The sequence below is a fragment of the Periplaneta americana genome, chromosome 9 (assembly GCF_040183065.1).
Source record: "Periplaneta americana isolate PAMFEO1 chromosome 9, P.americana_PAMFEO1_priV1, whole genome shotgun sequence".
In the NCBI taxonomy this organism is placed as follows: domain Eukaryota; kingdom Metazoa; phylum Arthropoda; class Insecta; order Blattodea; family Blattidae; genus Periplaneta; species Periplaneta americana.
This window is the reverse complement of record NC_091125.1, coordinates 40,815,245-40,843,013: the sequence shown is the minus strand read 5'-3', so window position 1 is coordinate 40,843,013 and position 27,769 is coordinate 40,815,245. Positions and strand designations below refer to the sequence as shown.

Below are 27,769 nucleotides of genomic sequence, written 5' to 3'. Positions count from 1 at the left end.
AAATTTGATCCTAACAAATGTAACATTTTAAAATTCCTTTTCAGAACGAAAATGTATATTTGTTCAGATGAAATTTCTGCATATTTAAATGACAAAAACTAAAATTCTTTTTATCATAATACACTGCTCTTTTAAACTGATTAAGCATATTGGGAATTAAGTTAATTCAATGGTTTTCCCAGACTATGTTATGAAATGTTTCACATAAATATATATATATATATATATATATATATATATATATATATATATTTTTTTTTTTCGAAAATGAAGCAAGAACGAGCAAAATTGTATTAAACTTTTTTGTTTGAAATATCTCAAAGAATAACCCCTTGAAATTAATGACATTACTCACGGTTCACTCTGTATAATTCAGGGCATCCTTTAACCAATTCTATCAACATCTCCTCTGAAAAAGTATTCAATTTTGTTGCAGACGACGCTATCATAAGCAAAACACATATGCATTCCAGTAACGTCACACGGTAAAAGTCAACTCAATTTCAACTTTTGTCGCGTCGCGATCTGTGTAGTGAAGTCATGAAATTCTGATTTCTTATTGGACCATAATTTATGTAATGTCGAGTCGCTCTGTTGTGTCATTGTAAATGATGCATAAGCCTTGTTCGTCGAAGAAGATGAAGAAGAAAATCTCTCTCTACTACTTTTTCTATATGCACATTTCTTGGATAAATTAACTAATCAATATTGAAAATGTGTCTTGGACAGAACTTCATGTTTTAATATGAGGAGGGAGAATGAGAACAAAAATCAGTTTCTTTCGTATTCAGCTTTATTTTTGATGACAGAAGTTGCATGTATGTTCATTAAATTAGAGAAAAATATTTTTACAAGAATATCTTCGACAATAACAAAAAAAGAGTTGATAAAAATTCTTGTATAATGTGACTGTCATACTTTTAAGAATTTAACATTCATTTTCAATTTCTATGTAAACATTCGTAGAATTTCAGTACTAGTAAGGAACAATCATATAATAAAACTGAAGTAATAAAAATGCAGTAACGGTACCTTTTCAATCTTGTGTTGTTCGTAACAGAAGAAGTAATCAGTAATATGTAAAAGTAATTAATAATTCATTTACATAGGTACATTTCTACTTAATATAAAAATATGCAATTTTCATTAAGATCCGTTTTTTTCCATATCCAGAGCAGCACTTTACTGTCAACATCTGAAATAAAGAATTGGAGACTTTAAACAGAAAGTGTAATGACTTATAACACTAAACAAAACTTTCAAGACTTCTGGCAAGTTTTAGACACACAACAGAAATGAAAGCTATGTTACGATTATGTTCAACATTTTAATAACAATAGTAACAATAATAGTAATAATAATAATAATAATAATAATAATAATAATAATAATATATTTATTTTTGTGTAACCTTCACCTCTTAGAAATCGTTCACTCTCATAAATTTTAATTTTTTAATAATAAAAGCGAAATTTTTAACAAATAACATTCTTATTCATGTTTTCGAATTGAAAGTTTGTAAGAAATTAATTTCGAGTCAACAGCATTGAAATCAGTAGAAGAAATGACAATTCTACCATAACCGACTTGGGCAATGTCACTATAGTTCATCAGGTTTAGACATTATGGACTATGGGTATCATCAGTGCGGTTTTAGGCATAATAGATCGACTATTGTTCAGATTTTTTGTATTCGACAGATATTGGAGAAAAAATGGGAGTATAAGGGTACAGTACATCAGTTATTCATAGATTTCAAAAACGCATATGACTCGGTTAAGAGAGAAGTTTTATATAATATTCTTATAGAAGTTGATATTCCCAAGAAACTAGTTCGATTAATTAAAATGTGTCTCAGTGAAACTTATAGCAGAGTCCGTATAGGCCAGTTTCTGTCTGATGCTTTTCCAATTCACTAAGGACTAAAGCAAGGAGATGCACTATCACCTTTACTTTTTAACTTTGCTCTAGAATATGCCAATACAAAAGTTCAGGATAACAGACAGGGTTTGGAATTGAACGGGTTACATGAGCTTCTTGTCTATGCGGATGACGTGAATATGTTAGGAGAAAATTCACAAACGATTAGGGAAAACACGGAAATTTTACTTGAAGCAAGTAAAGAGATAGATTTGGAAGTAAATCCCGAAAAGACAAAGTATATGATTATGTTTCGTGACCAGAACATTGTACGAAATGGAAACATAAAAATTGGAGATTTATCCTTCAAAGAGGTAGAAAAATTCAAATATCTTGGAGCAACAGTAACAAATTTAAATGACACTCGGGAGAAAATTAAACACAGAATAAATATGGGAAATGCCAGTTATTATTCGGTTGAGAAGCTTTTGTCATCTAGTCTATCAAAAAATCTGAAAGTTAGAATTTATAAAACAGTTATATTACCAGTTGTTCTGTATGGTTGTGAAACTTGGACTCTCACTTTGAGAGAGGAACAGAGAATAAGGTTAAATACTTAAAAGATCAAAATACAACAGTGTTCATAAATGAAGATTAAAAATAATGGAGATAATTATTACAGTTGTCTGAACACTATTTATTGATAAAATAAATAAAATAATAAAACTGGTTAGAAACCATACATTTTTTGGGGGCTATGCTCCCCCATCTTCAGTGGTTGTACCACGACTACGGTGTATCTTAAGATACGACACGCGGTAGAACATCTACACCGTAGTCGTGGTACAACCACTGAAGATGGGGGAGCATAGCCCCCGAAAAATGTATGGTTTCTAACCAGTTTTATTATTTTATTTATTTTATCAATAAATAGTGTTCAGACAACTGTAATAATTATCTCCATTATTTTTAAGAGAATAAGGTTCTTAGGAAAATATTTGGAGCTAAGAGGGATGAAGTTACAGGAGAATGGAGAAAGTTACACAAAGCAGAATTGCACGCATTGTATTCTTCACCCGACATAATTAGGAACATTAAATTCAGACGTTTGCAATGGGCAGGGCATGTAGCATGTATGGGCGAATCCAGAAATGCATATAGAGTGTTAGTTGGGAGACAGGAGGGAAAAAGACCTTTAGGGAGGTGGGATATGATGATAGAGAGTGGATTAATCTTGCATGGGATAGGGACCGGTGGTGGGCTTATGTGAGGGCGGCAATGAACTTGCGGGTTCCTTAAAAGCCATTTGTAAGTAAGTAATCTGACTACAAAAGAATGAATCTTCTCGTTGTTTAGTTCATTCTGGCTCTCTCTCTTCTTTGATTTAAAATTTAGCATAATGTTTGCTCACGTCATTACCTTTTTTTATTCTTGCAATGTAAAGTTAAAAATATTTAGTTCGTTCTGGTAGTATTTCTCTTTTTTTGTGACAATATTAATCTATATACCAAAGCAAAAATCTAGATTAAACTTTTCTTCCTTCAGCTATACATATTATATTTATGGTCAAGTTTTCGCAACTGAAGGATTGCCACTACTTTATAAACCTTGATTTTCTCCCCATGTTCTGTGTCAGGATTCTTCTTAGTGTTCCACACATAATCATAACTTTTTTGCATCTTAAACATGATTTACACAGTGCTGCTTTTGACATTACTTGCTAGCTTCACTTATTATGGAAATACCCGATTCGAACTTAGTCTCTCAGATGCCAGTCAGTTTCATTTTGACCAAGTATACATTTTAGCACAGATAATCTTTCACCACACTAATTATTACTCTTACCTCACTCACTGGACTGGCGCAGTGACACATTTCATTGCCATTTCAAACATTCTCACTGCTCGAAAGCTTTTCTTTTATCCATTTTAGATTATTTTCACTATTCATGTCCTTGCGGTGATCTCCTCTGCCAGACTTACATATTACCAGAAAATTGACAATGAAAACAATTTCCTCACCAGCATGTACAACAATTAGTCTATTTCCCTTTAACATTGGCACTGAAATATCTGCTGTTGAATCATCAGACCAACCTTTACTGGAAACATGGGAGGACGCATGTATGTAGGTCTCGTCCATATAAACTCTAGGCCTTTCCTCTGCTCGGTACTGCATTACTTTTTTCAAATATATCAATCTTGGCTGCACGAGTTTGACTTTTTAAGATGAACAAATGAAGACTGAGATGAAGTCTGAACCTTCCATACTTTCACAAAAACAAAAGACAGAAGAGCATGCATATAGGCTGACTAGATTTTTTATGGTTCAGCAGGGGACATTGGCAATTTCAAGAAAAACTACAAAGCTTATCTAGTCATCCTGATCCACACCTGTGGAGTAACGGTTAGCGCATCTGGCCGTGAAACTAGTTGGCCCGGGTTCGATTCCCAGTCAGGGCAAGTTATTTGGTTGAGGTTTTTTCCGAGGTTTTCCCTCAACCCAATATGAGCAAATACTGGGTAACTTTAGGTGCTGGATCCCAGACTCATTTCACCGGCATTATCACCTTCATCTCATTCAGATGCTAAATAACCTAAGATGTTGATAAATCATCATAAAATAACCTACTAAAATAAAATAAAAATCTAGTCATCCTCTGTTGAAATGTTGCAGAAAATACATGTAACAGTAGACAGGTACAATCATAAAACTTTGCACACTAAATTTGTAGAGTATCTTAACTCCTATACATAATTATAGCCACTAAGAATTCAATTTCATTACTGACTCATGCATGAAAGTCTTTCACATAATACTGTACACTCTGAACTCTGACACACATATTTTACAAGTACTTGTCTAAAGAATGTATCTTTTTAATGATAATGTTCATTGCCATACAGCTTCACACTAAGTTCTTCACATGAGAAATTAAAGTTTGTTTTCACTTGTAACACAGCTTTCACTGTTTCATCGTTCATTCTTGACTTTTCATCAGTCCAGAATGAGTTCACTGTGGAGAAAAGTCTTTCAACTGAAAAATTACTGCCTGGAAGACACATTATTTATTAATGACACTATTTTGAGAAGATTTTCAAATGGAATGGAATTTTTTTCAGTGTTGAAAAACGTCATACCTGTTTTCACCTCTTGATTTATCATAAAATTCCTCATTTCTTGAACTAGGTACTTAAAAGGACCCTGTGGCAGTTCTAACGCTTCTGCACAACGTGAATGCTACAATGATCAAAGACAAAGATGCTCTGTTCTTCTCAAAGAGTGCAGAATATCAGTCTCATACTGTGCTCCGTGGTTCTTCTGTCTGATAATGAGAATGTTCAGAAATGTGCATGAATCACAGTAGTTCCAGTAAAATGTTACTGAAACAAAATTAAAGCTTCTGCGGACAAATTAATTTCAGGGGACAAAAATGGGGACATTTGCTCCCCAGGGATAGCAACTGAAAACTGGGGACTGTCCCTAGAAATCGGGAACGTCTGGTCAGCCTACATGCATGTGAACTGAGACCTACACCAGTAACATTTTACACTGGTGGTGTACTTTTGGGCAGGGTTGCAACAGTTAGTGTGGAATTGAGTGAAAGTACACATGTGTAGCTAGATGGTTTCCTACATTTTGCTTGGTCCACAAAATTGGCTTGATATGGGTGAATAACAAACAGTCAAATACCCGCCATCGGGGAGGGGACTCTTTTGCTGCTCACATGTTTGTTATACTCTCTTCCAAGCACGAACAGTCAAAGCCATCGAATAAAAACATCTAATGCTGCTACTGTGTATATATATATAGTTTCTAACCATTGTATAGTTTTGTTTCTTGCAAAGTACACATTCTGGAAGACATACATATTCCGCTTATGACTGTAAGTGAGCAGGCAAGCAGTCAGTCATGTCCTGTGTATTGTTAGAAGAGGACAATGCCTTTGTTTCTGGATAGTAGCGATCAAACTTTTTTTTTCACTTACTTTATATTTCATCACTTACTTTCTTTTTGAACAGCTTTCCCTATGATTGATATGGATTAATTAAGTGATAATTTATCATTACATACTTGCTGAAACAGCCAAAAGCTACATGACCCTAGACATAGATTAAGCTTATGGAAATACATTTCAAAGTAAAACTCTTCATTCTTATTAATTATGTGCAGTCGCTCCAAAAAAGAGTGCATAATATTTTCATGCATTATACCATCTCCATCAGTTCACACCATACGGAAAATAATATTGTGTTATTTAAAGCCTTTTCCTCTGTCCCTAACTTTGTTACATTATTCTGGAGAACGAAATGATTGAGCTTTAAATTAACTCATTTTAATCACTTATGTTAAGAACAGGGTTGAGAAAAACCCGGGTATTAAAAAAAAGACCCAACCCAGTGGGTTTTACTGGGTTTTTATGGGTTTTATTGGGTTTTTCTCTAATGGGTATTAAATAGTTCAATTTCGTGACTAAGTGATTCAGAACACCAACATATTCTAACTACTTCATGAGCAAAAACTGGTAAATTAAATAAGCAAAGATTGGTAAATTATTATTAAATATTCTTAAGTTGGCAGCCTGCCCTTCCACTATCTTGCTAATATGTTAGATCCAAGATTCAGAGGGGCAAGAATAACTGCAGATCAAGAGGAAAGTGCAGAAAATTGGCTCACAGAGATTCATCCAGAGTGGGTGAAAAGTGTTATGTCTTTTAGGATTGCTGATTCTGATTATTTTCCTGCTACTATGTTTTCTGACGCAGTTGTACAACAGTTCAGTCCAAACAAATGGTGGAAAATAATGGAATTGAAAACAATAAAAAAGGGGAACTTGCCAACAGGAATTATTGGCTTTGTGAAAAGTTTAATTTCTTGCCCTGCCAGCACTGCATCCATTGAGAGAATCTTCTCCACCTATGGGCTTGTTTGGTCAAAGTTAAGAAATAAGTTAGGAGAGGAAAAGGCTGAGAAATTAATGAAGATCTACAGATTTCTGCATGTTAAGGACTGAATTGTGATGTAGTTAATATTAATACCATTCTACAATAAAACACTGTGTTGATGAAAGTAATTTTTTCTTTATAATGAAACATTACCTAATTAATAACTTCTGCTGACAAATTGTTATAGTAAATAAATATGATGCACCTTTTTGTAATATTTTGTATGTTGATTAAATTACGAGAAATAAATATGTGGGTTTTTTTGGGCGGGTTAAATTACAACAACCCTGGTTAAGAAACACACTTCGGTTTTAATTAGGTATATCCATCAACATTTAGTAGTATGATACATAGCAGCTCCACGCTTACATGTGAAAGTTTAGCATAGATGGTTCAAGGCATAGAAAAACAAATCTGAAGATTGTGAGTTCGATTCCAGTTCATAACATTTTTTCCCTATGTTCAAGATAAATTTTCCACTTTATCTCGTAGATGACGTTTTTGGTTAATGTGTTTAAAAGATAATATTTTGCGAAAAGTTAATTAACCTTGATGTTTAATTCTTTAGGGTTTATTATGAAAAATGAGCAGAGTTTTGTGTGTTCTAATGGAATGTTTGAATAACATTTAAAAACAATGAACCTATAATCTTATGTTGTTATATTTGCCGCTAGATGGCAGCAGAACTTTGTTTATGAACATTCATGAAATGATGGAGCTCAGCGAAAGGTCTGCAGTTTTAGCTCTTGTGAGGGCAGGGTTCTTGGCAACTGAGGCCAGTTAGTGACATGGCATTCTTGCTTCTACAGCTAGGCGATGGTCCAAGCTTTATCAGGATAGTGCTCCAGCAGCAAAGAGGCATTCTACAGGCCGCCCACGCATCTCCAATAATTAGTAAGATGAGGCCCTCTTCGCCCCTTTCAATCTGCTGTCAGACTGAGGACTTTATCTTCATTTCCTGGTTCAATGCAGACTGTTCGCAACTGACTTAGGGATGCGGGACTTAAAGCTATGTCGCTGCTAGAAAGGTCTATTTGACAGATTCTGAAATATTTGATCGCCTCGCATATGCCACGGAAATGCTGAACTTCAATGTGGAAGAATGTAGTCTTCTCCAATTAGGTTACATTTTCGGATGGAGATGTGGGGCAGTTCCATGTATACTGTAAATTCAACGCCAGATATGATCCTAAATACGTTGCCACGACTCACAGAAGTGGCTGTTTTAGTATTCATTGCTGAGGTGGAATAACATTTCATGGCGCCGGGACACAGCTGGGAACTCTCAATGCCATAGTATATCACGACCATCTGAGTCTTTGATTGATTCCAGCTCTTGACCTAAATTATCCCAAAGGACAGTGTATGCACTTCCAGCAGGATAATCATCCAGTTCATACATCAATGACGGTTCAGCAGTGGTTTGATTGGCAGCAAAGGACCAAAGCAATACCTTGGCCTCTGAATTCTCCTGACCTGAACCTCATTGAGAATGTCTGGGTTGGGCTAATGAAATTTTGAAAATGCTGTCGTCGACCAACAACCAATGATGAGTTCTAGTCAATGGTACTCAAGCTTTGGAAAAACTTGCTCTCAAAGAGAATTACTTCCAAGACCTCACTGCTTCTAAGCCCAATCGATTTCGAGAGGTCATACAGCAGCAAGGTCGATAGACATCTTATTAATTTTTGTTCGTTTGTGTCGGATAGAGACAGAAATCACATCTTAAGGCTGGCAATTTTTTCCCCCTTGTCTTCTCTCTTTTCTTTTCTTTCTTGTATAGTTCTAGGGTCCACTGCCAAGCATTAAACTTATGAGTAAAGTATTACTCATAATATTTATTGTACTCTCTTTGTATGGTATCGTCCACATCTCTCATAACATGAAATGAGCTCAATTAAAAATGCTATCAAGAGTGCGTTTAATCTTTTTTGGAGTGACTGTACATTTGCTATAAGTAACTTATGTGGGTTACAAAAATTGGTGTCAAATGATTTGTATAGTGTTCAATCAAATTTCAAAAGAAAGTATGTGATAAAAGTCCTTCTTGTATTATTAAAACATTCTAAGCTTTTACGATGATAACATAAGCTACAGGAAGTTCCAACTTCCTCCACTGTCTTGGATATTTTATTGGTTTCACTATTGGGAACAGATAGTCAGCCTTCTGAAGCTTCCTCCTCTCACAAGAAGTAATATACAGGATGCTTTTCAGTTCTTTTCTTTCAGTTCTTAACTTTTCATCCACCTTGTACATGTTTATCATTTATACATGCTTCTTCCTCTCTGAATAAATAATAACTGAAATACGTGTACTTTGCTAACCTCAGTCTTCATCAGAATCCACATCAAAGACAACCACTTTTCTGCTGGCAGTACGAGGAGAAGGCCTCTCTTTCTGTTGGCTGAATGCATCCCTGATAGAGACTTGCTCTCCACGTCCCTGAAAAGCGCAATTATGTATCAGAAACTATATTCATCTGATATCTTAAGGATGAAAGTTATCCTATGCATATTGGTATTTATGAGTACTGAAGGTATGGTATCTGTTTCTGTGCGCAATTTTTGCGGATTTATATACATTCATATTTATTTATGACATTTAATTGTCATTCTAAATTAGTATATAAAAATAAACATAGGTTTTTACTGTTCCAGAAACAATTACACAGACTAGCATTCATCAAAACATCTTGAAGTGAGAACCATTATAAATAATTAAAAAACTATATATACAGATCTTGATGAACTATTGCATTGTTATAATACATTTTTATACACCATTCCTTAAACTCCAATATAAATACTTTGAGTTTTATAACATATGTTTATTAACAATGAACTGCCCCCCCCCCCCAGAAGCCACATGACCTAACTATGATGCATTCAAATTTTGTACTGCATAATGTAGTATCTCGTTTATCTATATTTTTGCTGTACTTAATGTAGTTTGAAGTCAAGTCGCTGCAGCTATCTATGAACAGTCTATAATCCTTGTTTTTATCAGATACATTCACAAACTATTTGTTACCAGTAGAATAAATAATGAAATTTTTAATGTCTTATTTTTATGTCTGTTTAGCACTACTTTAAGGGATATATATATATATATATATATAAAAAGAAGAACAGAATATTAGCATCAGTCACTGGCAGTCATCTTGTGAGTGAATGCATGTAGTGAACACCAGTCAGATTTTTATTTACGTGAAATTACAGAATTAGTTGAGAAGCAGTACTGAATAATACCGAAGTGGAAACCATTTAGAAAATTCAGCAAGCTTTAGGTAATGATACCATAGACACCACTCAAATAGAGGAGTGATACAACTGCTTCAAGCATGGTCGCACATCTGTGGAGAACGAACTGTGTTCTGGTAGGCCTTCAACAAGCCAAAATGATTAGGTGTTGACCAAGTGCAGAATTCAGTCATGCAGGATTGTCATGTTACGGTCCAAGAACTTGTGGACGAGGTGAGGTTAAGCACCAGTTCATTACATTCGATTTTGAGAGATGATTTGGCCACGTGGAGAAATTCATATCAAAGCTAAGCAGAAGCCATTCTGTGTGAAAGCCTCGCAGGACATGCTGGAATGCACAGACAGCGACCCCAACTTTCTGAACATTGTGATCACTGGTGATGAGTTGTGGGTTTACAGGTATAACCCAGAAACCAAGGTGCAGTTAGTCACATAAAAAAAAAAAAAGGTCATGTTGGCAGTTTTCTTTGATTTCAGAGGGGTGGTGCATCACAAGTACACACCAAAACATTACCAAAGAGTAATAGCTGGAGGTTCTCCATTGCCTTCATGATGCTGTGCAGCATAAACTTAGCAGCCGCATCACGATTATACACCTGCCCACTATTTGTATCTAATTCAAACTTTCTTGGCCAAACAACAACATTCCTCAGGTTTGTCTGGATCCCTATTCTCCCAACATGGCTCCTTCCGATTTTTGGCTGTTCCCCAAGCTGAAAATGCTGTTCAAATAGACTCAATTTTAATCACGAAAAGCATTATGCAGAAAGCAACAGCTAGAAATGCTTCCAACAATGTCAGAATCAATGGGAGAAGTGTGTGCAGTCCCAAGAAGACAACTTTGAAGGGGATTAGGGTTTCAGATCTCCAGGTGAGTAAATGTATTTCTCCCATTTTTAAATTAAAGAACTGCAATGTATTACTGAAATAGGGTCTACATTAACTAACTCTTGGCCACATGTTGGGCTTTTGTCGGAAAGGAGAGTTATTAGGTAACAACAGGCATCATTGCTGGAGCTATCGCTTGTCTTCTTCGGAACAAGGGTTGGAAAGGTCATGAAGAGGTCCATTGTATTTCTGAAGAAGACTCTCATACACAGAAGAGCGGATATAATAGCAATAAACAGGCAACAACAAAAGGCTATTATCATAGATCCAACTATACGCATGGAGAAAGATCTAAAACAAGCTCATCAGGTTGATCATAAAAGAGGACCATTTATGAGCCTTGTATTCCCTACCTTAGTGCCAAGTATAACATCCCTCTCTTCAATTGATCAATGACAGGTTTATTTTTTGGTGCTCGGAGTTCTTTACCAAAATTTACATATAATTTCTTAAAACAATTAATTAATAATACCATCTTTTGAAATTCAAAAAATCATCTCGAAAATTCTTAAAGATTCCCTGCAGATTATACAACTTCATTTATACCACTCACAAGGTCTTAATTAAGGATATGCTAATTTTAAATAAAATCTTGTAAGTATAATTTTAAGGTGATCTTCTAAGATTTTATTTTACAATTGATAATCAATGGTGCTTAATTATTATATTTTATTTTTATAACAATATTCATATTTAATTAATTATATTTATTTGTTATTAATTTCCGGATCCTCGTGGTCATCCTTAATTAAGGCTGGACGATTTATTTCTCTCTCTCTCTTTTTTATAAAATAAATTCGCATTTTACATTGTAATTAACAAATTACGACTTGAGAATTACTAGCAGTGAGCAGACTATATTTTGAGAAAAGCTCACATTGCAAAACTACTCACTCTGGCTCGAGATGTTGTAGCACCCCTGGCACGGGAGCCCCTTCCTCCTCTTGCTCGGGAAGTTGTGGCTGTACCTCTTCCTCTCCCTCTTCCACGACTGGTGGTGGCTGCAGCATTGAAATCCAGATCAATTCCAGTATTGTCATCAGAATCTGAGTCTGCAATAGTGGTTACATTTTGCGATTTCTTTCCAACTTTCTGTCTTGATGGATTCTCCAATGCATTTCGGGCCTAGGAAAAAATTTACAACATTAAATAAATAATACACTTGCAAAGTATGAATTTGTCGAGTTCTCATACTACTCAGTTTAAATCATTGCTTTTAGGAAGCTATTCAGTTTGGGCTCAATTTCAAAAGTCTTGGTATCTATATTTTACATTTTCAAACATTTTAATTCTTTGAAAGTGTCTTCTTACATGTGCAGGTATTTGTAATTGCAACTAATATTAAATTATGTCTTATGGCTTAACTTTAGGTGCAAGGTGTCAACCAGATGAAGAGGAAGAATTCTTCCAGTTCTGTAAATGTTTTGCTTCAACTAATGTACTCGTAGGCCTACTTACGTCTTTGACATCCTCCTCTTCTTTTACCTGCCGCTCCAGTCGAAAGTTCTCAATCTGCTGATCAATATCTTCTATCTTCAAGTCTTTCTTTGCAAGGAGATGGTTTATAATTTTATTCATTTGGTGACTGAAAATGTAACATCACGATTAGTCAAGTCATACATAAAATCATTCAAGAATATCAATCCAAATTCAACACTGCTGTCACACGAAACTGAGCTTGGGCCCAATGCTAACAACAACTAAGTAAGAGGTGTCCATGGTCGCTGTTACACCAATTTGGCGGTCCTCAGTTACACAATGAACAACTTTGTTGTTGTTTTCTAATACCAGGCATTTGACCTCTTGCACTCCAATATTTTTCAAAGATATTATCATGGTCAGCCACTGAAGCACAGATTTTGAGGTGTTCCAAATCCATTTCTTGGCTTGAGTTGCACAATGGGTGAACAACTTTGTAAATGGTTCTTTGAAGGACCAAAACAAAGATCATTCAGAGTGAATGAAAGTTATTCTATGGAATGTCAAGGACAAAACAATCAAAGAAACTATAAAAATCCTATATAATAGATAAAGACTTAATTACAGAATGTAGGAAAATATAATTTTAACAGATTTGAAATTTGACGTCATTCAAGATCAAAAGCAGTAAATACTTTAAAAGGATTTTATAGAACAGCAAAAGAAAGGTAACTTCCGTATTTCCTTTAAAAGAAAAAAGAAAGAAAGTGAATGAAAATGGAATCCAATAAAAACATAATAATCACCAACAGCAATATGATAAAATAATGATAACGCAATGGAATGCTAGGAGCTTATCAATAAATCAGATAATCTTAAACAGGAATTTCAAAAGTCAGGAATCAAGATAGCCTGTATTCAAGAATTACCACTCAGTGTAGATGAAAAATACTAATGGTAGGACGAATCATAAATTTTTCTCGAATCTGAGTCCTAAAAGGTTCTAGAATCCTTCATATGAGGGGTTCACAACCAGAGAGGACCAAATCCGTTTGGAATAGTTTTGAGAAATCGAGTCTTAAAGTTCCTGGCTCATAATTAATTCTGGAAAGTTAAATTAATTTTAGAGTAGACATTTTATTTCTTAAAAAAAAAAAGAAAAAAAAAAAAGATGGACTTCGTTCACTCTGGTTGTGAGTTTCTTTTAGTTGATAAAACAAAAATGACAATTTAACCAGTGTATTGAAATGTTCACTTTATTTTGTAGTAGACATCACAATGAGACCATTCTTTATACCTGGAACATAATTTCATACAAAAATATTTAATTTTATTTTGCTATATGACCTTATCAGCATTATTCAACTCAATCAATGTATATACCTTCATTGTTCTGATCTTCTTCGTTGTTTACAATATCAGCTGACCTAGTAATAATCTCAACTGGGAGATTCTTGAAGAAGAAGAAGAAGAAGAAGAAGAAGAAGAAGAAGAAGATGATGATGATGATGATGATGATGATGATGAATTGGAAGTATGTAGGGCAAAAGGTCCATCATGTCCTTCTTCTTAGCTGCAGCAATCTTTCATTGCATCCCATATAAGGGCTCTTGAATGACAGGTGATAATTATAATAGTTATTTATCTTGATCACTTTAAAATGAGGATTCTTCTGCTTAAAGGACTTGATAATTTACACCTAGTTTTCTGGGGTGTAGATATGTTACACTTTCCGCTTGGAGATTCAATCAATCCAAATTCTGAATCATTCAGGAGAAACTAATGTCCAGACACCAGGAACTTAAGATTTATTATATCTGCTGAAATATCTGGGTCAGGAACAAGCTTCAGAAGTGTGAGTAGCAATTTTATATTCCTGTTCTGTCCCCAGGAGTTGTCAGAATATAAAATGATATGTTTGTGGGCAGAAGCATTGTCTTTAAGTGTTACTCGACAACATTTCTTCTTAATCTTCATCCGTAGACATGTTATTGTTAAAAAAACACACACTCTCACAAGAAATGGTCTGTGGAGTAATGGACTTGGTTCACTATGGATGTGAAAAATGCTTAGCAACCTTCACCTTGCACAGGAAATGCTGCTCTCTGTGGAATAACAAATGAGTTATGGACTTGGTTTGTTGTAGAAATGAATGAATCTAAGTTTTCTTCATCCCAGATTGTATTAATCCTCCATAAAGTGACCACTTGTGGACTTGGTCCACTCCCTCATATGATGATGATGATGATGATGATGATAATAATAATAATAATAATAATAACAATAATAAGCAGAAGAAGAAGAAAGAAAAAAGAAGAAAAAAAAAAAGAACAAGAAAAGAAGAAAAAGAGTGTGGACTTCAACTTAAAATTATAAGGTTTTAATTGAGACAAAATTTGAAATCTGTATTTAATGAAAAAAAAAAAAATAATAAATAAATAAATAAATAAATAAATAAAAAATAAGAACACAGTTTTAAAAAAATATACCCGTAGTTTTGTAGAATAGGCGCTATTCACTAAAGGTATTATTTCTGAGATTGTTACTTGGCTTAAAATGGTTACAATTGTAGCTCTATGGAACACATTATCTAGGATTCATATAATTTCTTCTACAGCTGTCCACTGTCGAGCACTAAGGTATACCTGAAATTTAACAGTTTTTAAAATTTGGATTCAAATGTACCATTCCTAAAAAATATCTACCAAAATTCATAAACTATACAGCGACACGGCAAGGAAAAAGGGAGGTAGTGTTACTACCATAATGAATAATTCAGTACGATGATACCAGTCACTAAGGTTATAAAATACATTCTCAATGGAATGGAATACATACAAAAATATAGCTGCACAAAAACTTAAACTATATTAATACCTGTAGAGAAGTTACATCTACTCACTAGAGATTTCAATAATAACACTCACTAAATATGGAATGCTTATCTTTAAGAAGGGGGGAAAAGACAAAATATAATAACTTTCGAGGAATATCACTTTTGTTGATGTTCGTACAAAATTTTGTCAAATATTCTTTTGAGAAGATTAACACCATATGCAGATGAAAATTATTGGGGATTATCAGAGTGGTTTTAGGTGTAATAGATCGACTATTGATCAGATTTCTTGTATTCGACAAATATTAATAAAAAAAATGGGCGTATAAGGATATAATACATCAGTTATTCATAAATTTCCAAAAGGCATATGACTCCGTTACGAAAGAAATTTTATACAATATTCTTATCGAATTTGGTATTTCCAAGAAACTAGTTCGATTAATTAAAATGTGTCCCAGTGAAACGTACAGCAGAGTCCGCATAGGACAGTTTCTGTCAGATGCTTTTTCAATTCACTGTGGAGTAAAGCAAGCAGATGTACTTTACTTTTTAACTTTGCTCTAGAATATGCCATTAGGAAAGTCCAGGATAACAGAGAGGGTTTGGAACTGAACGGACTACATCAGCTGTTTGTCTGTGCGGATGGCATGAAAATGTTTGGAGAAAATCCAGAAACTATTAGGGAAAATACGAGAATTTTACTTGAAGCAAGTCAAGAGATAGGTTTGGAAGTAAATCCCAAAAAGACAAAGTATATGATTATGTCTCATGGCCAGAATATAGTACGAAATGGAAATATATCCTTTGAAGAGATGGAAAAATTCAAATAATTTGAAGCAACAGTAACAAATAAAATAGCACTTGAGAGAAAATTAAACTAAGAATAAATATGGGAAATGCCTGTTATTATTTGGTTGAGAAGCTTTGTCATCCAGTCTGCTCTCAAAAAAGCTAAAAGAATTTATAAAGTAGTTATATTTACCGGTTGTTCTGTATGGTTCTAAAACTTGGACTCTCATTTTGAGAGAGGAACAGAGGTTAAGAGTGCTTGAGAGTAAATATTTGGGGCTAAGAGAGATGAAGTTACAGGAGAATGGAGAAAGTTACACAACGCCGAACTGCATACATTGTATTCTTCACCTAACATAATTAGGAACATTAAATCCAGACATTTGAGATGGACAAGGCATGTAGCATGTATGGGCGAATCCAGAAATGCATATAGAGTGTTAGTTGGGAGACCAGAGGGAAAAATACCTTTGGGGAGGCCGAGACATAGATGGGAGGATAATATTAAAATGGATTTGAGAGAGGTGGGATATGATGATAGAGACTGGATTAATCTTGCACAGGATAGGGACCAATGGTGGGCTTATGAGAGGGCGGCAATGAACCTGTGGATTCCTTAAAAGCCATTTGTAAGTAAGTAAACCTAAGCCCTCACGGAATCAATCGAAGTCTTCTGAAGGGGACTTGGCATATGGCAGCCGGTCATTTTTTTGTCTAAGACTGTACTTAAAATTGCAACATCAAAGAATAGTACAAAATATATAAGTTCAATCATAAGACATATCTCTTTGCAAATGTTTATTTGCTATGAAGGTATTAAATATATATTAACATTTTCGCCTTATTTGGCCTCATCAGATATAATAAAATACGTGATCTGAAACTTGAATGAATTGACAAACGAGCAGTATAATGTACATGGTAATTGAATCTTCATGAGTTTTATGTATGAGGCTATATATAAGGTTGTAATAATTGATTTCAATACAATACAAGTTTGAAAGAGTCGAAAGTGGTTGTATATACATATAACTCATGTTATAGGTGTACATACATGATTAAATAGTGAGCAATTGAATTATACAAAATATCGGCGATGTTATAGACATCAATTAAAGTTTGATTATGAATGAAAAATGAAGAAATATCATAGATTTAAAATTTGCGAAGGATAAAATGTATTAAAATACAAATTGATAAGTCTTGTGTTGTAAACAATTAATCATTATCAAGAACATATGCTTGTGGCTTCTGCTGTGATGTAGTATATGTATGCTTGGATTTTGGACATAAGTATTCTATCTGATTTAATGCGTGCTGAAAATAGTTGTCATTGGTGGTTTGTTGTGCGTAATCATGGTTATCAGGAACTGTATATATAGATGCTTTGTGTGTATGTGCCTCTATTTGTTTGTAGATGTGTGCTACTCGGTGGTTTGGAGCATACAATAATATACGAGGTCTGTCTAAAAAGTATCCGACCTTTAGCCAGAAAAAATATTTCAAATACCTGATGGGGTTGGGACCCTAATCCCCTTCAAAGTAGGCTCCTTGTGCTTGCACACACTTAGCCCACCGATCCTTCCACTGCCGGAAACACCTCTGGAAGTCTTCTTTTGGAATGGTGTTCAGCTCCATCGTCGCGTTCCGCATTATCTCTTCTCTACTCTCAAAACGGGATCCTTTTAGTGGTGTCTTCAACTTTGGAAACAACCAGAAGTCGCAAGGAGCCAGGTCTGGAGAGTAGGGAGGTTGGCGAACGGTTGTAATTCCATGTTTGGCCAAGAAAGTGTGGATCAATTGGGATGAATGTGCGGGGGCATTGTCGTGATGCAAGTGCCAGTTGTTCGCCGTCCACATGTCTGGTCTTTTGCGCCGAACTGCATCACGGAGTCGCCGGAGAACATCGTGATAGTACTCCTTTGTCACCGTTTGTCCTCCCGGTGCGTATTCGTGATGCACAATTCCACGGACATCAAAGAAAACAGTCAGCATCACCTTGATTTTGCTTCGCACCTGCCGCGCTTTCTTCAGCCTTGGAGACTCGGGATGCTTCCATTGCGACGACTGTCTTTTTGTTTCTGGGTCGTACCCGTACACCCATGACTCATCTCCAGTTATCACGGTGTTCAGAAACCCAGGATCAGTGTTGGCGGTGTCCAGAAGATCCTGTGCAACGTCACGACGGAGGTCTTTTTGTTCCGGGGACAACAACTTGGGCATGAATCTCGCAGCCACTCGGTTCATGTTCAAATCATCACGCAAAATTGCATGTGCAGAATCTTTACTCACTCCAACCTCTTCGGCAATCTCCCGCATGGTCAAACGACGATCTGCCATCACCAAATTTCGCACCCTCTCAACAACAGCTGCACTCCGAGCAGTTTGGGGCCTGCCACAACACTGCTCACTCTCCGCTGATGTGCGGCCATCTTTGAATCAGTTGAACCACTCCTTAATTTGTGTTACACCCATTGCATCTTCCCCAAACACCTGCTGAATCTGTCGAATTGTTTGACTTTGAGAATCACCAAGCTTTTGACAAAATTTGATGCAGTATCTTTGCTCAATTCGTTCAGTCATCTTGTGAGAAAACTAAATCCGACAAACACTTAGAACAGCACCTTACTTGGCGACCACCAGCCAGTGACTGGCACAAGCGAATGCTGTGAAAAAATTCAAGCATGTGCATTACGGTTCCTCCTTCCACCGTGCACAGTGGCGCCACCTTAGAATCACTACTTTGTGCGGGAAAATTTAAGGTCGGATACTTTTTAGACAGGCCTCGTATATTTAATACCTTCATAGCAAATAAACATTTGCAAAGAGATATGTCTTATGATTGAACTTAAATACTGTATATATTTTGTACTATATTACAAGACCTATCTGAACATAAAAATGAACTCCAAATAACATCAAAGAATGTGAAATCGGCATCAAAATGGGAAGTAAAAGTAGCAAACTGGCCTACATTTGTACTAGAAACGATAAACACCTTCCTGGCTTCGTACTTTCAAGCTGTTCACACAATCACTGATGTAAATGCAGCAACAACCAGAACATATCCACAGATAAAGAATATTGCAGATAGGTGGCAAGATTAAGAAGGGAAAGACAGGAAGCAAGACCTACTCTGAAAAGAAGTAATAGTAGAAGTAATTGCAATAGGATAAATGAACTCTCAAACAAACAAAACTACTGGCAAAAAGAGATAACTAGAAGAAATTTCTAAGTACAGTAAAATCCCTCATATCTGGCACCCAAATAACCGGCAATACCAAAACAATGAGGCACTTTTGCTCATTCACGTGAGAAGGAAGTCGGATGAAGATGTGAGCGGTTTTCATGGATCGCACATGCCGCATATTGTGTTTACTCTTTACATTGTTCACGCATGAAAACATAGACAAAAAAAACCTGTTATGCCCCTGGAGTATATCGGGTAGCATCGGTAAGCTGTCACTTGAACCTTGCACACAATGTGCAGATACAATATCTTTAAATTTACCACTTGAACTCAACCGTTTCGAAGGGGTGTTGGATGAGTCTAAATAAGAAAGTGTGAAATTCTCTGTTCCTACAGCATGCAAAAATTTAATTCAAGTGATAGTATCATGGCTATTACAGCGAAGCGCTGCTGTTGCACAATGGATTCCGCAAAACGAAAACAAAATATTCGTACACTCAAATCATCGTGCGTTACTTCATCATCTTCATATTTGCGATGTTGGCTACACTGCTCTTCATGTCACATAATTCACATGACCACCATGTGGACGGACCAGATATTTCCTAGGACATAAACAGTCACTAGTTTCAAATTACATCACTCAGTGTGCAATGCAATTTCTATGTGGTGCATTCTTACCAAATTCAATTCTAAAGTTTACTGTACTGTTACAACAGCTCCTCCTCGTTCGTAGAAATTCTGTGATGCTAAAACTCCGCTTGCTTGTTTCGATGTCGCTATCTTATATAGCGCTACACTACATCTCTGGTGGTGATGGATGACACGAACTAGTAAATAAACAATAACTTGAAATCTGTCGCTTTCACTATTTTGAATAATCAATCTTTTACCATTGTTATCACTCTTGCTAGAAGTCTTTACTTTTGCACCATCCTTTTTGAATCATGGTGTATAGATCTGAAAATCGAAAAATTTTCAAGAAAAAGTTCTATAGTTGTAAAATAATATGCTAGAAACTAATATACAGTTATATGTTATTTTAATGTACCGAAGTACATATGATATTTCCATGCAGATATTCTGCGTCATCATACGATGAAAGAGTAATGAAACGGAGAAAAATTCTCTCCGGCGCCAGGATTTGAACCCGGGTTTTCAGCTCTACGTGCTGATGCTTTATCCACTAAGCCACACCGGATACTACCCCGGCGTCGGAAGAATCGTCTCAGTTTAAGCTCCAACTCTTGGGTTCCCTCTAGTGGCCGCCCTCTGCACTACGTCATAGATGTCTATGAACGTAGGACCGAAGTCCACACATGTGCTGAGGTGCACTTGCCATGAGTGACTAGATGGCCGGGATCCAACGGAATAAGCGCCGTCTTAAATCACGAAGTGATTTACGCATATCATATATATTATTTTAATGTACCGAAGTACATATGATATTTCCATGCAGATATTCTGCGTCATCATACGATGAAAGAGTAATGGAAGGGAGAAAAATTCTCTCCGGCGCCGGGATTTGAACCCGGGTTTTCAGCTCTACGTGCTGATGCTTTATCCACTAAGCCACACCGGATACCACCCCGGCGTCGGAAGAATCGTCTCAGTTTAAGCTCCAACTCTTGGGTTCCCTCTAGTGGCTGCCCTCTGCACTACATCATAGATGTCTATGAAAGTAGGACCGAAGTCCACACATGTGCTGAGGTGCACTCGCCATGAGTGACTAGTTGGCCGGGATCCGACAGAATAAGCGCCGTCTTAAATCACGAAGTGATTTATGCCGGGGTGGTATCCGGTGTGGCTTAGTGGATAAAGCATCAGCACGTAGAGCTGAAAACCTGGGTTCAAATCCAGGCGCCGGAGAGAATTTTTCTCCGTTCCATTACTCTTTCATCGTAATATACAGTTACCTATTAAAGCACAGATTCTCTCCCCAAAAGTATAGGATATTAGTTGAATACTTTACAAACTCATTTCGTGCAAAATACAGAAAATTAACTGATTAATAGATCTGTTTAAATGTATTAATAGGAATGTACATATGTGTGAATTACATAGCATTTTATCTTCTTTTCATTATAGTTCCAATTTCTGTCAATTCTACACTAAAGACAGCTTAACCAATTTTGTTTGTCTCACTGTACACTTACTCGACCAAGAAGGATAAAGCATCTTTGTCCTCTTTGTCGATAAATCTGGATGCAGCCTCTGCCAAACCTTTGATGGAGAGGACCTGCAATTGTTTGTCGGGGGCCACATCCTTGAAATAGCTCTCCACCACCTTCTCAACTCGATTGCCTGAAAGTCCTTGCCTCTGCAACAAACCACAACCTTCTACATATAAATACTCCCTAATGGAACAAGCTAAAACTGAACTATACATCATTAAAAAAAAAACCCGAAGTAATGAACTAAACACTCCTATGCATAATTAGTTGAAAACTAAGAAGCAATATACAAGAAAGCAAATTTTCTTGAGGTTTATACACTGCCTCCAAAAACCCGTGACACCACCACATCTAAATGTGGAAAAGTTGAATTTGCTTCTACTATAACATTGTAACATTATTTCCACATAGATTAAGAGCTTTAAGAATACTCACATAAATTTAATGTTACCAGTTAAAATATATATTTGTGTGTGTGTGTGTGTGTGTGTGTGTGTGTGTGTGTGTGTGTGTGCTTTGGCATAAACAAAAACAGAGTATTTATTGATCATACATTCAAAACTTCAAATTGTTCATTTTATGATCAATACCCAGTATTCCCACCTCATGCTTTTATTACAGCTATGAGCCTTCTTGGCAGGCTCCTGATTGAAGCCCGGATGGGAGGGAGGGTAAAACAATAAACAAAACCAACCATACAACAATACACAAACAAATTTAAGAGGCTCATTATTTATCCAATTGTCAAATGAGGTGTTGAAACTGCCCGCCTTCATTGTAGATACATTTTTTGCATCTCTTTAGGAAATTATTCAACACTCACTGTAGTTCATTTTGAGAAATCAGGATTCCTGACAAATATTATCTTTGAGTTCTTGTAAAAAAAAAATGTTATGTTTTATTTAACGACGCTCGCAACTGCAGAGGTTATATCAGCGTCGCCGGATGTGCTGGAATTTTGTCCCGCAGGAGTTCTTTTACATGCCAGTAAATCTACTGACATGAGCCTGTCGCATTTAAGCACACTTAAGTGCCATCGACCTGGCCCGGGATCGAACCCGCAACCTTGGGCGTAGAAGGCCAGCACTATACCAACTCGCCAACCAGGTCGACAAGTTCTTGTATGGTGAACAGGTTTGACATGTACATGACATTTTTTAATTTACTCTAGAGATCGCAGGTTGTTAAATCGAGGGGGCCACAAAACTCTACTAATAACTTGCAGGTGCTTGTGTAAAAGGGGTTAAGTATGAATTGGCTAAACTGGAATAAGTACAGATTTGAACTATCTAGGCCCAGTTGCAGAAACACTGATCAAAATATGATTGGCGATCAAGGAGGGTTTGATTGGCCATCAGTTCTATTTCTGTTGCAGAAAGAACAATCAGTATTTGATCGGAGATCAGTCTTCCGTCAGATTTGATCAACAGATTTTCGCTGGTTAAGTGACTGATCACTGATCAAGTATATGTTGTTCTGTTCATTGTGCGTACTGTAATTTATATAACAATTAGTTACAGCGTAATAATATTGTTTTCGACGTAGTAATGGATTCTTCTGATGAAGAAATTTTCGAACAATATGAAGAAATATTATTAAGAAGACGGCATTTCCGCGACAGACATGAATTGTTTTTTATGTATAATGAGAGAGAATTTGAACAGAGATTTAGGTTAAGTAAGGATTCGTGTGTTTTTTTACTTTCGAAAATTGAAGCAAATATATGCAGACAGACAAATAGAAACTTACCACTTTCTCCTATGAACCAACTTCTAATAACGCTGCGATTTTATGCTGTCGGAACTTTTCAAGCGGTCTTGGGTGATCTTGTTGGGGTCCACAAATCAACTATTTGCCGAGTAGTAAGGGATGTTACACATGAAATTGCTTTGCTTTCGCAGGATTTCATAAAGCCTCCAACCTCAGAGAGGGAACGACTTGAAATCCAGAGAGAATTTTCAGCCATGTCAGGATTTCCAAGAGTCATTGGATGTATAGATTGCACTCACATCCCCATCCAATCACCTGGTGGAAATGACGCTGAACTTTATCGCAATAGAAAAGGTTTCTTTTCTGTGAATGTACAGGCAATATGTACACCATCATTGAAATTCTGGAATGTTGTAGCCCGTTGGCAGGGTTCTACACATGACAGCACAATATTTTTAATGAGTAGGTTACGAGCTCAATTCGTAAACAGAGAGATGGGAAATGGAATTCTTTTGGGTGATGGAGGCTATGCATGTTCAAATTTCTTGTTGACTCCCCTAGCAAACCCCACGACAGAAGCAGAAGAGTTGTATAATTCAACACATATATACACTCGAAACTGTATAGAGCGAGCATTTGGCGTGGTAAAAAGAAGGTTTCCATGCTTATCGTTGGGTCTCCGTTTCAAGTTGGGAAGGCAACGATCAACAACACTAGAATGTATTGTTGCATGTTTTGCCATCCACAATTTATTGTTGGAGAGAGGAGAAAATAATCCCCCACCTCCTGATGAAGATCTCATTGCAAGATTCTACCCACAAGCTGATGAGGGTGAAGCGCCTATGGGAAGAAGGAGAAATGGAGGGAACACAGTCAGAACTACACTAATAAATACACACTTTACAACACTGGCAGAAAGGTGAGCAAAATACTCGTAATTAATTAGTTCTTTTATTTTTGATGCAAACTTTATTTATTTATTTTCTTTGGCTAGAATTGCCCTTTTAATCTCTAACTCTACTTGGGCCACTTGTAGATTAGTTTTTAAAATTTCCATTTCCATTTCATGTTTTTCGATCAGAAGTCGACACCTTAATTCATTAAAATCAGTTTTACTGGACGTATAGTCTTCCAGCCTGCTTCTTTGTGATCTTGATCTGGGCCTAATTATTCCACTCCTGCTTCCTGTCAGTGGGTTTATTGGTGTAATTTCTGATGACAGATGACGACCTGCTGACAATGAATCTTGTTGATTTGCAGAAGACGGGGACGGCGGAATAGATGAGGCCTCATCTCCATATTTGTCCCCATTGACATCATGACCAGAAGTTGAATGCAAACGAGCAGGGTGCACTATAGACACAGCTCCATCAAATAAAGTTTCATGGCTATCCTGTAAAACAAGATGAAGTATACAATATAAATACACAAACTGGAAAGTTATTTGTTTTGTGTTTGAACTGAATGGCACTATTTAGCCGAAAAATTTCCTTAATTTTTTTTGTTAATGTATTGTTGTTTGCTGTGAGCTGGTTTCTTATAAAATAGGGTTATAAGACTGTAAATAAATTAAAGGCAAAATGAAGTTCATCTACTCCAATTATATTTCCATTTCACCACCTCAATCGATATTTTTATATTCTGAGTGATGGGATGATGATGGATAATGTAGATGGATATTTTTTACTTTTTTTAGGCCTACCCAAATTATGTCAAACTAAGGTTATATATTCTTACCTCCAGTATATTGCAATCCTGTTCTGTTACTTGAAAAACTTGGTACTGGCCATCACTGTCACAAGGATTATTCACAGGTGCAAAATGGGAATTCAGCCTGGATATTAGTCTTTCGCCATCTGCATCTAGCTTCCTTTTAAAAGTTCCTCCACCAGTTTTGTAGAGCTCTGCCTGGAAAAAAACAAAGATTCAATGTAGATCAAGAAACTAGTTAGAAGAAAATAATTATGAATTTAAATCTCCCTCTATATTTTTGAGACGTAATAATATTTATGGAATGCCACAAAAACGTAACTGTCCATTAATAAATCTAGAAATAGGTAAAAATTATACGTCACAGCTTAGGCCTACCTTATCGTCAGCTGCAAGTTTCTTGGTTCTCCTTTTGTAGTTTTCATATGCAATCTTTAATTGCTGGGGTGTTCTTGCGACCTCATATGTAGCTTCATTAAATTCTGAAGCAATTTTCTTCCAGGCCTCCTCTTTCTGCTTCACCCAAACACTATCTGTCTTCTTATTTTCAATGATATGCATAAAGCTCTCTATGATGTTCAATAAGAGGGCTCTATCATTGTCAGAAAAATTGGGCCCCCTTACGTTTTTTGTTTGCTTCATAGTCTATACAAATACAATCCGCTGTTTCCCTTCTACAAAAACAACAAAACAGCAAAGCATTCACTTGTTTTCCTATTCACCGCCTACTAGATGCATACGTTTCGCGACTGTAAAAGAGCATCAAATTGGCTGTGGTTGCTAAATAGCGATGTTGTCAAATGTTTTTCTTTCTCAAATCAACAATTAGTAAATTGAGACAAGTTGATTGGAGATTTACGTTTGTGCAACCCAATGAACAATCAAATAAATCAGACATCAACTGATTGGCGATCAGGGACTGATTTGATTTGCGTTTCTGCAACCGGGCCTGTGTTAAAGAGGTTAAGTTATTCTTCCATCTATGATGCAGTTACAGTACTCCATAGTTTGTGACAAAGGAGTTTTATTCAGTACCAAAGGAGAGAAGTTTACATAGCTTACAATTTCACTTAACCCCTGTACATGAGCACCTGCGAACTATCTCTTGTGGAAATATACTGTGAATTTCTCTCATGGAAATATTCGCAGTGTGAGCAGTGGCAGAGTCCTGTTGAAAAAATGCATGATCACACACTCTGTCGGTTAATTCTCTGAAAAAAGGGGTTAGTATGATATTCACATAAGTAACAGAATCAACTATATTCTCAAGTATCAGAATTTTTTTTTTATCCGAGTAAGTACCTATTTATATTAGGGTCTACCCTCTTCTCGTCGGCTTTTCAGGTTAATTTTCGTTTTCTCAGTATGCCTATATGAGTTATGAAGAAAACGAAAATATTGTTGTTTGATACCGGTACTCTATCTTAGGACTATCTATATACAACAATTTCTACTCCTATTTTGTCTGTATTTTATCTTTACAAGTTAATTCATATGGAGTCACTCTTTGTGAAGAGATTAGCTCCTTTCCACATGATGAAAAAACCCCTTCCCCCACTTATGGAGAAATGTCGTGATAAATTTTCAAAAGTTGTGCTGTTATTGCAAGACAATGTGTTGTGGAAAATTGATAAAGTTGGTTTTGAATTGATTATCCTCCATATTTGCAATATGACCTCATGGTCTGGCTATAGTTCATGAGGTCCCGGGTTCGATTCCCGGTTAGAGCACAGGAATTTTTCCTTAAAGGGGATTATTCCTGTGTTCGTCCATGGTCTGGAATTTAGGTTAAGTTTAGATTTAAGACCTCTCCTGGCACTACATTATCATAATCATCCTATCACATCATCGGGGTAATTTAACTCCGCCTTCCAGGCGCCCCAACCTCAGAAGTGGGTTACAACTAAGTCATGGCCAGGAGAGAAGATCAGAAATGTCGAAAAGACAACCTGGTGGCATTGGATTAAAATATATATATATATTTTTTTTTCTAAAAAAAAAAAAAAATAAAAAATAAATAAATAAATAAATAAATAAAAAATAAAAGAAAATAGGTCCTATGATTCTTTCATCACTGATGGTGCATCATACACCGATTTTGTCATCATGAAGGGACACTTCATGTACGAAGTCAGGTTTATCATTACTCCAGTAATGAGTGTTTTAAATACAAACATAACCATGGAGATAGAATCAGGTCTCGTCCAAGAAGAATATTAAATGTGGGTCTATTTGTCCATTGTACACATTTTCCAGAATCCACTCACAAAATGTGCGCCTATGTATAGGGTCACCTAGCTGAAGAGTTATTTATACAGTCTGAAGTGCAATAATTTAGTAGCCTTTTGCACAGACATATGAAATTCCCACTTGCTGTGCAAGAAGATGAAGAGATTTTCTAAGAGAATTTTCTAAACGATTACGAAATCATGTAACCTTTCTTCACTTTGCTTTTTTGGTCTCTTATGCTGGACACTTCTAGTTTTCTGAAATTTATTATAAAGATTATGGGCTGTTTTACGATATAGAGCATCTACACTCAGGAATCTTTCTTGAAACCATCTTCGAACTTTACGAGCTGACCGAGTTAATATATATGAATCGTAAACAAAGACTGTCGAATTAAGAAATGAACAACACAAAACACACACTGCTGCACTATGACTGCGACAATCCGCAAGATCAACAAGTAAGCAAGTAGGCTTTTTTATTCCCTCCAGTATGCGGCAAATGAGTGGGAGCTTGCTCATAGGAAAAACCTCATGCTGCAGGGGAAAGCACAACTGATCACACGGGTACTTAACAATCATGTCAAGAAACAATATTTAATGCATTTTATATTCTAACAAGATCAGTTATGTTTTATTTACATCTTATAAAATTACAGTAAAACTTATTTTCATGCATTTTTCACACTTTTCACTTTTTTTTTTCCGAGGTACTGGCAAAATTGCTATACTTCCCATATTAATTTATTTTGTAT

General features: G+C 36.0%; 2 protein-coding genes and 1 long non-coding RNA gene across 4 annotated transcripts in view; 1 reads left to right on the top strand and 2 right to left on the bottom strand.

Annotated features, from left to right (window-relative positions):
* Window positions 1-775: 775 nt before the first annotated feature.
* mre11 (double strand break repair nuclease mre11) overlaps window positions 776-27,769 on the bottom strand; it is a 51,436-nt gene continuing 24,442 nt past the window's right edge. Inside the window, exons 9-14 of one of the 2 annotated variants that reach the window (XM_069834534.1) lie at window positions 21,349-21,512; window positions 12,414-12,540; window positions 11,850-12,080; window positions 10,582-10,789; window positions 9,132-9,249; window positions 776-1,195 (exon numbers count right to left, since the gene is read on the bottom strand). In XM_069834534.1, coding sequence (XP_069690635.1) covers window positions 9,155-9,249; window positions 10,582-10,789; window positions 11,850-12,080; window positions 12,414-12,540; window positions 21,349-21,512 — 825 coding nt within the window. In that variant the 3' untranslated portion in view covers window positions 776-1,195; window positions 9,132-9,154. The remainder of the gene's footprint in view (window positions 1,196-9,131; window positions 9,250-10,581; window positions 10,790-11,849; window positions 12,081-12,413; window positions 12,541-21,348; window positions 21,513-27,769) is intronic. The other variant, XM_069834535.1, reaches the window with a different exon arrangement.
* LOC138705853 (myb/SANT-like DNA-binding domain-containing protein 3) lies at window positions 22,700-25,730 on the bottom strand. The gene is made up of 3 exons (XM_069834536.1): window positions 25,165-25,730; window positions 24,814-24,984; window positions 22,700-24,469 (listed from the first exon to the last, which is right to left on the bottom strand). Exons 1-3 carry the CDS (start codon window positions 25,426-25,428, stop codon window positions 24,050-24,052), a joined length of 855 nt encoding a protein of 284 aa, XP_069690637.1. The 5' UTR covers window positions 25,429-25,730; the 3' UTR covers window positions 22,700-24,049.
* On the top strand, window positions 23,921-24,661 carry LOC138705854 (uncharacterized). Its single transcript, XR_011333841.1, has 2 exons — window positions 23,921-23,995; window positions 24,337-24,661. It is a non-coding gene; the product is annotated as an uncharacterized lncRNA (long non-coding RNA).

Excerpts from the sequence above, each read along its gene's own strand:
- LOC138705853 (XM_069834536.1), bottom strand. The coding sequence starts at position 25,428 with ATGAAGCAAACAAAAAACGTAAGGGGGCCCAATTTTTCTGACAATGAT. Across the intron at positions 24,985-25,164 it reads AACTTGCAGCTGACGATAAG|GCAGAGCTCTACAAAACTGG; the intron begins GTAGGCCTAAGC and ends GTTTTTTTCCAG. Across the intron at positions 24,470-24,813 it reads AGGATTGCAATATACTGGAG|GATAGCCATGAAACTTTATT; the intron begins GTAAGAATATAT and ends CTTGTTTTACAG.